The 11,810-nt window shown below is 26.4% G+C and overlaps 4 protein-coding genes and 1 long non-coding RNA gene across 7 annotated transcripts; 3 read left to right on the forward strand and 2 right to left on the reverse strand.

Annotated features, from left to right (window-relative positions):
- Positions 1 to 4,602: 4,602 nt before the first annotated feature.
- On the reverse strand, positions 4,603 to 7,028 carry LOC122513477 (protein king tubby). Of its 3 annotated transcripts, none has more exons than XM_043629859.1 (8): positions 6,777 to 7,028; positions 6,516 to 6,660; positions 6,349 to 6,441; positions 6,096 to 6,268; positions 5,810 to 5,977; positions 5,398 to 5,743; positions 5,148 to 5,300; positions 4,603 to 5,055 (listed from the first exon to the last, which is right to left on the reverse strand). In XM_043629859.1, the coding sequence occupies exons 1-8, from the start codon at positions 6,816 to 6,818 to the stop codon at positions 4,922 to 4,924; spliced, it is 1,254 nt and encodes a 417-aa protein (XP_043485794.1). In that variant the 5' UTR covers positions 6,819 to 7,028; the 3' UTR covers positions 4,603 to 4,921. The 3 variants fall into 3 exon arrangements, with proteins under 3 accessions (XP_043485794.1, XP_043485793.1, XP_043485795.1); XM_043629858.1 differs by having other exon boundaries at positions 6,096 to 6,271; positions 6,777 to 7,027; XM_043629860.1 differs by having other exon boundaries at positions 6,096 to 6,271; positions 6,525 to 6,660; positions 6,777 to 7,024.
- Positions 5,402 to 6,505, forward strand: LOC122513479. The gene is made up of 2 exons (XR_006302762.1): positions 5,402 to 5,463; positions 6,430 to 6,505. It is a non-coding gene; the product is annotated as an uncharacterized LOC122513479 (long non-coding RNA).
- A 436-nt stretch (positions 7,029 to 7,464) lies between the features above and the next one.
- On the forward strand, positions 7,465 to 8,868 carry LOC122513448 (THO complex subunit 3). The gene is made up of 2 exons (XM_043629807.1): positions 7,465 to 7,825; positions 7,909 to 8,868. Exons 1-2 carry the CDS (start codon positions 7,640 to 7,642, stop codon positions 8,689 to 8,691), a joined length of 969 nt encoding a protein of 322 aa, XP_043485742.1. The 5' UTR covers positions 7,465 to 7,639; the 3' UTR covers positions 8,692 to 8,868.
- Positions 8,717 to 10,350, reverse strand: LOC122513447 (HSPB1-associated protein 1). The gene is made up of 4 exons (XM_043629806.1): positions 10,044 to 10,350; positions 9,653 to 9,939; positions 9,180 to 9,561; positions 8,717 to 9,088 (listed from the first exon to the last, which is right to left on the reverse strand). The coding sequence occupies exons 1-4, from the start codon at positions 10,245 to 10,247 to the stop codon at positions 8,729 to 8,731; spliced, it is 1,233 nt and encodes a 410-aa protein (XP_043485741.1). The 5' UTR covers positions 10,248 to 10,350; the 3' UTR covers positions 8,717 to 8,728.
- A 100-nt stretch (positions 10,351 to 10,450) lies between these two features.
- LOC122513449 (39S ribosomal protein L9, mitochondrial) lies at positions 10,451 to 11,550 on the forward strand. The gene is made up of 2 exons (XM_043629808.1): positions 10,451 to 10,713; positions 10,801 to 11,550. Exons 1-2 carry the CDS (start codon positions 10,588 to 10,590, stop codon positions 11,497 to 11,499), a joined length of 825 nt encoding a protein of 274 aa, XP_043485743.1. The 5' UTR covers positions 10,451 to 10,587; the 3' UTR covers positions 11,500 to 11,550.
- The last annotated feature ends 260 nt before the right edge of the window (positions 11,551 to 11,810 follow it).

An 11,810-nucleotide genomic window follows, 5' to 3' on the forward strand; every position in this document is an offset into this window, starting at 1 on the left:
AACATTAATACTAATATTAATATTAATATTAATAATAATGCAAAAATACTACTAATATAAATAATAATGACAAAAGTAACAAAAAACATTAATTACCATTTATGCTTTCTACTTTTTTTAATTTTTTTATTATAACAATTCATGCTCTATATCATTTATGCTATTGTTACATGGTGAATATTGCTTTTGTGTTTCCTTTTTATTTTATTTATATTTTTGTCTTTTGTTGCAAATTTTCGTTTACATGATCACTTTCTCGACGTCTAATTGATAACATATTTTTAATGATAAATCTTGCTACTTGTAAATTACTTTATAAGTTTCTTTAATATATATATATATGTCTTTAATATTAAATATCTTACGGTTGAATATATTATAATTTCAAAAATATTAAAAAGAATAAAAATGTATATTATACTGTTGCCAAAAAAAATAACAAGAAAGAAAAGAAAAAAGAACGTCAGATTTGTTAATAATTATCTGAATTTGTTTCATATATATGTATACATACCATAGAAATAATTATTCAATTTTATGATACAATGACTAATTGTTTGTTTACTATATATATATATATATTTCTTTTCTCTATTAATTTTAATCTATATCTTTATAAACAAATCTTCTGCTGCATATTAATGGTAACTTCTTGGATAAAGGATTACAATTTTATCACAGATGATATATATACAAAGTATTCTTCGAATGAATCTATACAAATTAGTATTTTAACAAAAAAAAAGAAAAAACACAGACAAGACACGTTAAAAGAGAGAAAATATATTTTTCAATATCCGTCCTAATAATTTTTCCCAATAAATATGCATACGTTGCATGTGATCCTTTATCCAACAATTAAAATTGAAAAAAAAAAAAAATAAGTAAAAATATTCTTAAAAAATATATCATAAACGTAAGCGAAAAAAAATATAAACTAAAAATAATTCATATCACTTTTGTCAAGAGTACGATTTGTATACTTTGATTAATTAAATAACGCATAAGTAGGAGCGCTTTTTAAAAATTGAAAAACTAACAACATGTGTACACTTATTGCGATCAATAAAAAAAGAAAAAAAAAAAGAAAGAAAACTAAAAGAAATAAATAAGAATTGTTAAATTTTTGTTTATATTTCGTTAAGATTAATTATTAATTTTGTTCAAAAATTTGTGTGCGCGTGTGCGTGTCCTATTATATACATTTATATACATAATTATATATATATATATTTTTTTATTACAAATTTCCTATGCTTTGAAACTCAAACTTTAATAATAAAAAGAAAAACTAGTGACTGAATATCAACTAACTAGACCTTAAGTGCCTTGATTATATTATTGTATTAATAAAACATTTGTTATATATATATATATATATATATATATATATACTTATGATATGATATGATATGACATGATAATCAAGTACGGCTAGGTAATTTGTCATGTCTTTACTGCCTTTTTTAATAATGCTATAAGTAATCTCGTACTAATGTGTTTTTTTTTTTAATATATAATTTGTGATAATAAATACTGTATATATACATTATTCAAAACCGTTCTATTATTATTATAATGATGCGATAAAGTTATAATGTTACGTCTTGTTTTTATTTGAATATTATTTCTTTTTTTTTTCTTTTTTTCAATTAAAATTTTCTTTCTCAACATATGCATAGACAATATTCTTTATAACGCACAGCAAATATTTATTTTTACATAATTTTTACATCAAAATTATAATTTATCGTACATTAAATAATAATTAAAATAAAACTCCTCCGTTCTCTTTTTTTGCAATCAGATTTATGTTATAGAAAAAATAATAAATATAATTAGCAAAGAAAATATAATTAATTCTAGATAAAACAATTCATGTGTTATGTTTTATATCGTGTTATACTAAATGTTTGAATAACTCAATAACATTTTGTGTTTCTTCCATTATAATATAACAGATTAATACTTATAGCGAATATTTGTTCATATATCTCATCTAAAGTTTAAATACTAAAAACTCATTTGGCCTTAGTTAACGATGATACAAAAGACTTGTTAATGTAAAAAGGTAATACAAAAAAGGATTTTCTTGTTCTTTTTTTCTTTGTTCTTTAGTTTATATATATAAAATGACATTTCTAGATAATATGATATACAATTCACAGACTATATTATTCTTAACGTATGATATATATAATCATATCGTAATAATTCGGTAAAATTGTTTGATTTCATTTTAATAATACTGTTAGTTATATTATTGCAAAATATATTTTAACACGCTCGACTTTGATACAAACATATATGTATGTGTTTATATATATATATATATATATATATATATATATATGTATGTATATGTATTATTATTTTTTAAATATTTTTTCTTATGTGATTATTAGAATACAAATTGCTTCCGGTTTCTCATATGTTGTGTACTTGAGTTCTACCTAGCAAAGTTATAATTCATAAAAGATAAGCATATAATAATGGAGAGATTATTTTTATTTTCTTCTCGTAGTTAATAATTTAGAAATACGCATCACATCGAATAATAAATATCTGATATTATAATAATATGATAGATCACTCGATCAGCTAGATTTGTGTTTGAATTGTTATACCGTGTATAATCTTAATACAAATTGTATGTGTGTTTAACTATACATATACATATATATACGTATATATATATATATATATATATGTATATGTAATATATTGAACATGAAGGCACAATATTAAATCATTTAAATAATCACACAGTCACTGTATTATTATTCATTCTAATATACAGTACAGCATAGGGATCCGCTTGTCATTATACTTTGCTAAACAAATTAATATTGATCGACAATACTTTAAAGTATAATTAAATATCGTTATGTATGTGATTAAAATGTTTGATTAAATATAATAAAAAAAGTTTCCAATTGTGTGATAATATATATTTATATATATATATATATTATTCGATGATTTAAAATATTTATGAGAGATTTAAATACTATCATCGTATGACGTATTATTGTCCAAATTTAACGTAAATGCATTTTACAAAATTTTATCGAGCAAGGAAGTAAATATTTATCAAAAGTTTACATCGGTATTAACTAACTTGTTTCTATTAATTATATATATATATATATTTTTTTTTTTTTTCTCATATAAATGGAGTACCACTGTACTGTATTTTAGTTTCTTAACTATTGCATAATAAACGTATTTTTACATTTTCTTTAACATCAACACTGTGCAATACTACTATTTCATATTGAAGTAAGAAACAAATGCAATGAAAAACTTATGTATTCATTAAATTAAAATATATAAAATAATTAAATATTAAATATTAGATTATAAATTAATGTTAATTATTTTTCTTTTTTTTTTTTATACAGATCTTACTTCAGGTACACATTAAAAGTCATAATTAAAAAGTTAACGTTAATAATTAAAGCATACTACTGTGCATTCATTTACAAAGCTAATTGTGAATTGTTTTTATTTTCTTTTATTTTTTCTTCTTAACACGTTCGCTATAGCATTTACGTCCGCAAACGTGTCAAGATACCTCAGTTTGAATAACTTCTAGTATTCGTGATATATGTGATTATTATTATAAATTACGTGTTATACACTCATTTAAAAAAAAGCAAATTTGTTTAACTAATCAGAGGCAGTAGTAAAAGTATTTGAACTGTTGTTTGTTTTTTTTCCCCTATTACAATATTAATAATCTTTATAAAAGATTAAGAATTTAATTATAATATGAAAGAGAGTAACACGTTTGATATTTTTATCTAAATATCAATATATTAATTAGTTCTAACTTAAATGCAGAGAAGAACGTTCCAATAAATTTGTTTATATGATTATTCAAAGAAAAGAAAAAGATTTTATATACTGTGTATATAGATAGAAAAGCTTGAACACACAGTTTCTAGTTCATTATTTTATCTTTCTTTTTCTTTTTCTTCTTCTTCTTTGTTAAGTCTTCTTCTTTTGTATTTTTTTTTGTTTTCTTGTTTTTCTTTTAATTATAGATATAAAACAACTCTTATATACGGTGAATATTTATCAAGTTAGCACCGAAATATGTTTTTTTTGTATGTTTTTTTTTTTTTTTTAATTTTGATTGTCTATTTATATAAACTTTTTGTCTTAGATATAGACAGCAACATAATTGTTAGATATATTTATATTAATATATATATAAGGTGTCTGAGGTTTTCCCTACCAAACGATGTCAACGTATTCTATCCACGAAAATAAGAAAATAATGCTATATAAACTTAGTTAAAAATTGATGACACAAATTGTAAATTATCTAATTTCTTGTTCAATCAACTGACTGTTTTAGTTTACAAATGCAAATCTGACACACCGCTGTTAAACGAAATGAACTTGTTTCACGTTATTGTGAATGTACATTGATTTTTTTTCTTAATTTTCGTATATAGAATACGCTGACATCGTTTGGCAGGGAAAACCTCAGACATCCTGTATGTATACTGATCACAATTGAATCATTGAATTAAGGCATAACTTGATTTTCATTCCCTTATTATATTATTTGTTCTATTAGATTATTCTTTCTTCTTCTTCTTCTTCTTCTTGTTTATATTCATACTTTTTCAAGTATAGTAACGTAGTCTATCACTTTATAAAAAAACATTTCAAATGTGCACAAACAACTGTCGTTTAAATACACAAAATTCTTATTTGTTCGTTTCTTTCCTATTTCTCGCTTCGATTATAAATATTATATACGAAATATAAACAAAGCCAATTTGCTTTATTGCTTTTATATTACGCAAGCTCTGAAAAAGGTTTCCCTTGTGACTTTGTTATATTTATAACTTTGGTTCGAATTCTTAAATCCTCTTTAGATTTTTCAAATAGATATATCATTCCTTTACTCGCATGCTAGTTTACTATCGAAACTACTCAAAGCGATAGCAAAAGCTTGAAGTGTACAAAGTGGGAACCTATAATCCATTGTAAAGACATCTTCGGCTATACGTCCAAATTGCATAACAACATAGTCCACTATAAAATAAAAATACAATACAAATACATATAATATCCAATACACATAGAATAAAGAAAATTTTAGAAGATTTATTTTATATTAAACTAACCATCACTATCATGTACAACTTGAAAATTTTTAACAGATGCTTGTGTAACACGACCATGAAAATTCAACACATACGATTGCGTATCATCGTTCCATACAGGAGTTTTGTTATGTAATTCTATTAAATTGTCCATATTTTTCATTTTCCAACGTTCTGGAATAATAATAACATAAATATTTTATCAATTCGTTTTTTGAATAACTTATCAAAGAATTTTGTCTATTGTATAATAATATAATTGATTATATACCAAGTAATGTTTCCGTTTCATCGCGTGGACAAATTTCAACTCGTTTCTGGTCAGGAGTCATTCCAGGTATGATAACAGTCATTTTTCGTGGACCTTTAAATCCTAAGACGTTAGTGTCATAAACTACTGCAGCTAATTCTTGTCGTGGATTAAAGCGTTCATCTCTCTTGCAATCTTTCATTAATGAATATCCATTATCGTAAACGGTAAATTGTGTACCAAGAAGATTGGATCTTAATTTTCCTATATAAGATTCGCCACCTCTTGAAAGATCTGTGGGATCCGTTGAAATTAAATAATTACTTGTCGTACTTTTCTTCCTCTTGCGACCGGCCAATAAAAATACCTAAAATAATATTTATAAGTAAAACAAATTCGATAATTTATTCAATAGATTTAAGAATGTACAAACCTTTTTCCCGTAGTCACGTTCAAGATGTAAAAAATATGTTGGATATAGACCACGATCCATACCTTTTTTATCACGCGTTATGCGACATTTGTAATGCATTTTTTTATTTGCCGGTTGCAATACAAATTGTTCTACATTTCCTTCCACATTGCCTTCTAGTTCTGGACTCTGAATTAAAGAAATGATTTATTAATAATAAAGCATACAAAGAGGTAACTACGTAAATATAATATGCAAAGAAAACTTATTGAATTATATTCTAATAATTAATCATCGATATACATACAGTAGAATGATTGTCTCTACTGATAAGTGTACGAGTTACTTCTGATGGTGCTATTTTAAGAGGCGAAGTACATGGCAGAGATTCAGAAGGAGAATGCAATTCTATCAGAGAAGATTCTTCATCAGCGCACTCTTTAGCTTCTGTACCTTCATAAAAAGCTATTTCGGAGCTTGCTTCTAAGAAGTAAATATCGTTGTTTCAATTAAAACTTTAGAAATAGGATGTCGATATCATACATAATTACAAATGTTACCACTAATTTCTGTTTCTATTGGTTTGTTTTCCGAAAACGTTCCAATATCTGGATTTGCTTGGGACATCGTGAAATGCAAAGGTCCATCGTATCCTAGCAAAATTGAAGTTCAATATATACTTGTGTTCGAATGAAATAAAAATGACGTTTAAAATGATTCTAAATACCAATTTTACCATGAAGTTCTTTATTAGGATTAATCCATTTCATGTTGTGACTTGTAAGTTGCGTAGTGGATATATTCGATGCCTGGACCATACCACCAGCACCACTTTGTCTTTTTTGTTTCATTTTTTGTGCAATTAATAATCTCTAAAATAAAACATTTTATTTATTAATCATCATTATGTTATCGAAATACATATATATACATAATGTGTATGTATATATGCATACATAAAATTATTTGAAATGTTATTAAGTCACACCTGTTGTTCAAGCTTCTGTTGTCTTAAATCAAGTGATGTCATTTTATTGCTTATCAAAGTTATTAATTGTCATAAACAAATGACTTTTTATTCTCTCGAACACAATGAAACTTCTCTAAATGAGGTTTGTTTACGTTAAAACATATTACACGTCTTGACGGTACCTAGGCAACCAACCCGTATAATTCTACTTATGATTTGTCTTTGAGATTGAAAACATTAACGAGTCATTCTTTGTGATTGGTCGTTCCACGAAACCTAGATATAAGGAGAACGAATGCGATACGCGTTCTCGTTGAATTTGTGTCATTAAAAATGAGGAAACATCGGGTACAATAATTCTCCACAAGGGCGGCGGTGGTGTTCGGGAGTTCAAATTTTAGTACGTGTGTGTGTGTTGTTTTTTTAGGGTGTGTTGTGTATGGTGCAACTACATATTTGAAAAATTTGACCCGTCGAATCGACGCGCTCTCTAATGGCAATAGAAATCATCCTTTCATGCTACATGTACGTAGACACATTTATAACACTGCGTTCGTTCTCCTTCTATCTAGACTTCATGGGTTGTTCTCTAACTATAAAAAAACACTTTCCTAACCTAATAATATATAATCAATATAATTAGAATCTCAATCTATATATATACATTTATATATGTATGTATATATATATATATGGATATAGATATAAATATTTATATACATATGTGATTTAATAATAATAATGAATACTTTGTTCACTTCAATATTGACTAGACTTATCAGAAGGGTTAGTTTTCACTGTTATTTGACCGGTAAACTTCGATTTTTGTCGATTCAAGTCAATGAATATCTTTGATTGGCTGAATGAATTTATAAACAAACATGGCGACTTTTAATCCACGTGTAGAAGAATTAATAAATTATTTTAAATCACATAACAAAATTAGAGAACAACAAAGTCATTCAGCTAAAGTACACAGTGTTGGTTGGAGTTGCGATGGAAAATTATTAGCTTCGGGTTCTTTTGACAAATCTGTTTGTATATTTTCACTTGGACCAGACCGACTAGTAAGCACTAAGTATTGGTTATAAAAGATTAGAAAGATTAGAAAGAAAATATATGTCTCAATATAAATATTATTCTATTATAGAAACAAGAAATAACTTTTAGAGGACATGGTGGTAGCGTCGATCAATTATGTTGGCACGCATTCTGCCCAGAATTATTGTCAACCGCAAGCGGTGATAAGACAGTACGCATTTGGGATACAAGAACTCAAAAGTGTACTGCTAATATTAGTACTAGAGGAGAAAATATCAACATATCTTGGTCACCAGATGGTAATACCATAGCTGTTGGAAACAAGGAGGATCTTGTAACGTTCATCGATGCTAGAGTTATGAAAATACGCGCGGAAGAACAATTTAATTTTGAAGTTAACGAGATCTCATGGAATAAAGATTCGGATACATTTTATTTAACCAATGGACAAGGCTGTGTACATATTCTTAGCTATCCAGAATTAGAATTGTTACATGTTATAAAGGCGCATCCAGGAACATGTATATGTATCGAATTTGATCCGACTGGACGTTACTTTGCGACTGGCTCTGCAGATGCTTTAGTGTCTTTATGGGATGCCGATGAATTGTGTTGTTTAAGAACTTTCTCAAGATTAGAATGGCCGGTGAGGACTATATCTTTTTCTTATGATGGACAATTATTAGCAGCGGCATCGGAAGATTTAGTTATAGATATTGGTGAGGTTGAAACTGGAGAGAAGATTGCTGATATTCCAGTTGAAGCTGCTACATTTACAGTCGCGTGGCATCCAAAACAATATTTACTTGCTTATGCCTGTGACGACAAAGACACGTACGATAGGAAAAGAGATGCTGGTAGTTTAAAAGTCTATGGATTTGCTAATGACTGATTCGGATATTTTTATATGATTTTTATAATTAATAACTTTATTGATTTCCATAACGAGTTTTTAAAAGTAATTCTGCTACTTTATCAATAATCTCTGGATGACAAAATGTATTGACAACGTCTTTTGATAATTGAGAGAATAATTCTGTTTCATTAAAAGAAGTCGTGGGTGCAGATATATTTGTTTCCTGCATCTCGTTAATGTTTGTTAAAAATCTTTCCCTTTTCAATTTTAATAAATCTTGTAATTCAGATTGCTCCAAATTAGGAAGCAATTTAACAAAGTATGGATATTGTAAAGATAATTCTTCAGCAGTCCATACCATTTGCTTGACTCTTTTTCTATCTGATATATTTTCGGTATCAGTCTTTTTACATTCTAACAGAGAATTCTCCAACTAATAATAATAAAGAAAAAAGATATTATTAATACAAGTACTATAAAAGGATAAAATTATAATATAACTATATTTTAAGTTGAAAACTTACAATCTTCATACTTTGAGAAAGAGAACAGTATGTTTCCTCAAGATTGTCACATACTTTTTTACCGATTCTGTTAATAATTAATTGAACAAGCGCTTCTTTAAGGCGTGATTCGTTGTCTGTCTGTAGAGGTAACCATATATTGACGCTTACAGTCAAATTCAAGGATTCTACGTAATGCCACCAACCTTTTGGAACTAATAAAACATCCCCCGCTTCAAGTACAATAGATTTAACTTTTCCTGAGAGTTTTAATATCGATTCTTCTTCTACAATAGTTGGAGAAAAAAAATTGAACTCGCTGTATATCGTTGATTCTTCGTATGGTACTCTTGTAGGATGAAGTTCATTGGTACAATTTGGCGGCAACAATATCCATTGTTTTCTATAATTTTATATATAAAAAAAAAAATGATTACCTAAGGATAAAAAGATTTAAATTATAAAATATATTATGATAGAATATTTGTATACACCTGCCATGAATTTGTGCTACTAAATTACATCCGTAAGAATCGAAATGACAATTAGTGTGTGCTCCTTTGTTTCCAATCCAAAGCGTAGAGTCATGACCATCTTTTTCAATACCAAATCTATGCCAATTGAAGGAATTAAGTAAGTCAGGCTTATCCTGTATCCATTCATGCATATATTTGTAATCAAAATAATACCATTTATTATTATCGACAGAGGAATTGGATTTTTCTAAAAATTCAGTGAATGTCATTGTTTTAATACGACATTGTTTTTCCCATTGTGGATGCTATAAAATATATATAAATAAAATATATAAATTATATTTTCCTAACAAATGTGTTGTCAATTTTTAAATATGAATTTATATAATAAAAAGTGAATGACAGATACCATTGATTTGGAATTATATCCAACGCGAAATGGTAATTTCATATCACCAAATTTGTTACCGAGTTCTAATAAATTCCATTGTAATAATTTCCATATAAATTTGCCATTGTCATCTTGTAAAATATTATTAAACACTACTGGTTCTTGCAAATCAAAAATAACTTTTTTCAAAGTTTCTTCATTTGGCATATTAATCTTTTCCATTGTAAATAACCTTTCTTTTTTATATTTCACATAAGTTATATAAACAAAGGACCTTTACATTAATAACTTTAATACTATTAATATTATTTGCAATATAACACATATCGTGTCGTTTAATTAATATACGATTAAATAAATTTATAATGCAATTTGTTTTTTTTTAAATGTAAGGTTAGTTTAGAATTTTAGTTACACATTTGAATACCAGGTGGCGTACGACAAACTTGGTACCTAGTTTGTTCTGTAGAGGGAGATACTATTGATTAAAATATAACCCTAAATTTGTAAAATAATTATGCACTTTTCTAGTTGAATTTTTATGAAATAAAAATCAAATAAAATGTTAAGATCAATAAGTTTTTGTGCAACTCAATTAAAGACACTAATTAAACCAATTGTTAACACGACCACAACAAATGTCTTATCACAGAATAATACTAAAGATTTATTTTATCAGCAAACAAGGGTATTCATTTATTTAAATATTATTTATATGTTTTATAATCTACGTTTTATATGAACTATATATTAAATATATAATATTTATTTTCAGAATACTTTTATTTTAAAAAGAAGGAATAAACCACCACTTAATAAAAAGTGTGGAAGAAAGAAAATTCTTCGACAAAAGTACTTTATTTACGATTTAGTAAAGCATGTTGAAACTACAAAACATGTACCAATCCAATTGATATTAACATCTAATGTAAAAGACATTGGTGTTAAAGGACAAATCGTTTCTCTAAAACCTGAGAAAGCTTATAATGATGTAATCTTACCTAAATTAGGAGTATATGCGACTGAAGAAAATATTGAAAAATATATTGTAAAAAATGACGATGAGGAATCTAAACTTCCTTTGATAACAAGAAGAACAATAGAATTTTTATCAACGTTTAAGTTATCCGTATCGTTATCGCCAGAAGTCCCATGGACTTTAGAAAAGTGGCACATCAGAGTAGCCTTCCGTAAAGCACAATTTCATGTACCAGAAGAAGCTATAACATTGCCAGAAAAACCAATATCTGGACCCGATATGTCCATCGAAGGAAAACAATTTTATGTTATCGTAACAATTAATGATAGTGAACAAGTTAAAGTTAGGTGTAATATCCACCATTTGCCTTCTTTGGAAAAGGATCGTATATATGTAAAAGACTTTTGGAAATATTTGAACGATCCTATTTTCCCAGAAGATAAACCAATATTAGATTCTTTGCCTTTACCACGTAATCAACAAAATTTAATGTAAAATATATCTATCTGTAGATTTACTTGTTAATAAATTTATTATATTAATTCATTAATAATTTATTTATTTATATAAATATGATTGAATATATTATGTATAAAAGAGAAAGATTTTATAAATTCTTTTTTAATTAATAATATTTAGATCATTTCATTAATTATTTATAGACACTATTTGTAATATTAAAAGCAAAGGTAGATTTATACGAGATGTCTCAGTTTCTTTTCACAAAATTTTATCAAGAATACACTGGGAAAATGTTATAAACAAAAATATAGGAACACTATGTATATAAACGCATCAATTGTGTT

This window comes from Polistes fuscatus, unplaced genomic scaffold (genome assembly GCF_010416935.1).
Source record: "Polistes fuscatus isolate 324 unplaced genomic scaffold, CU_Pfus_HIC Scaffold12, whole genome shotgun sequence".
NCBI lineage: Eukaryota > Metazoa > Arthropoda > Insecta > Hymenoptera > Vespidae > Polistes > Polistes fuscatus.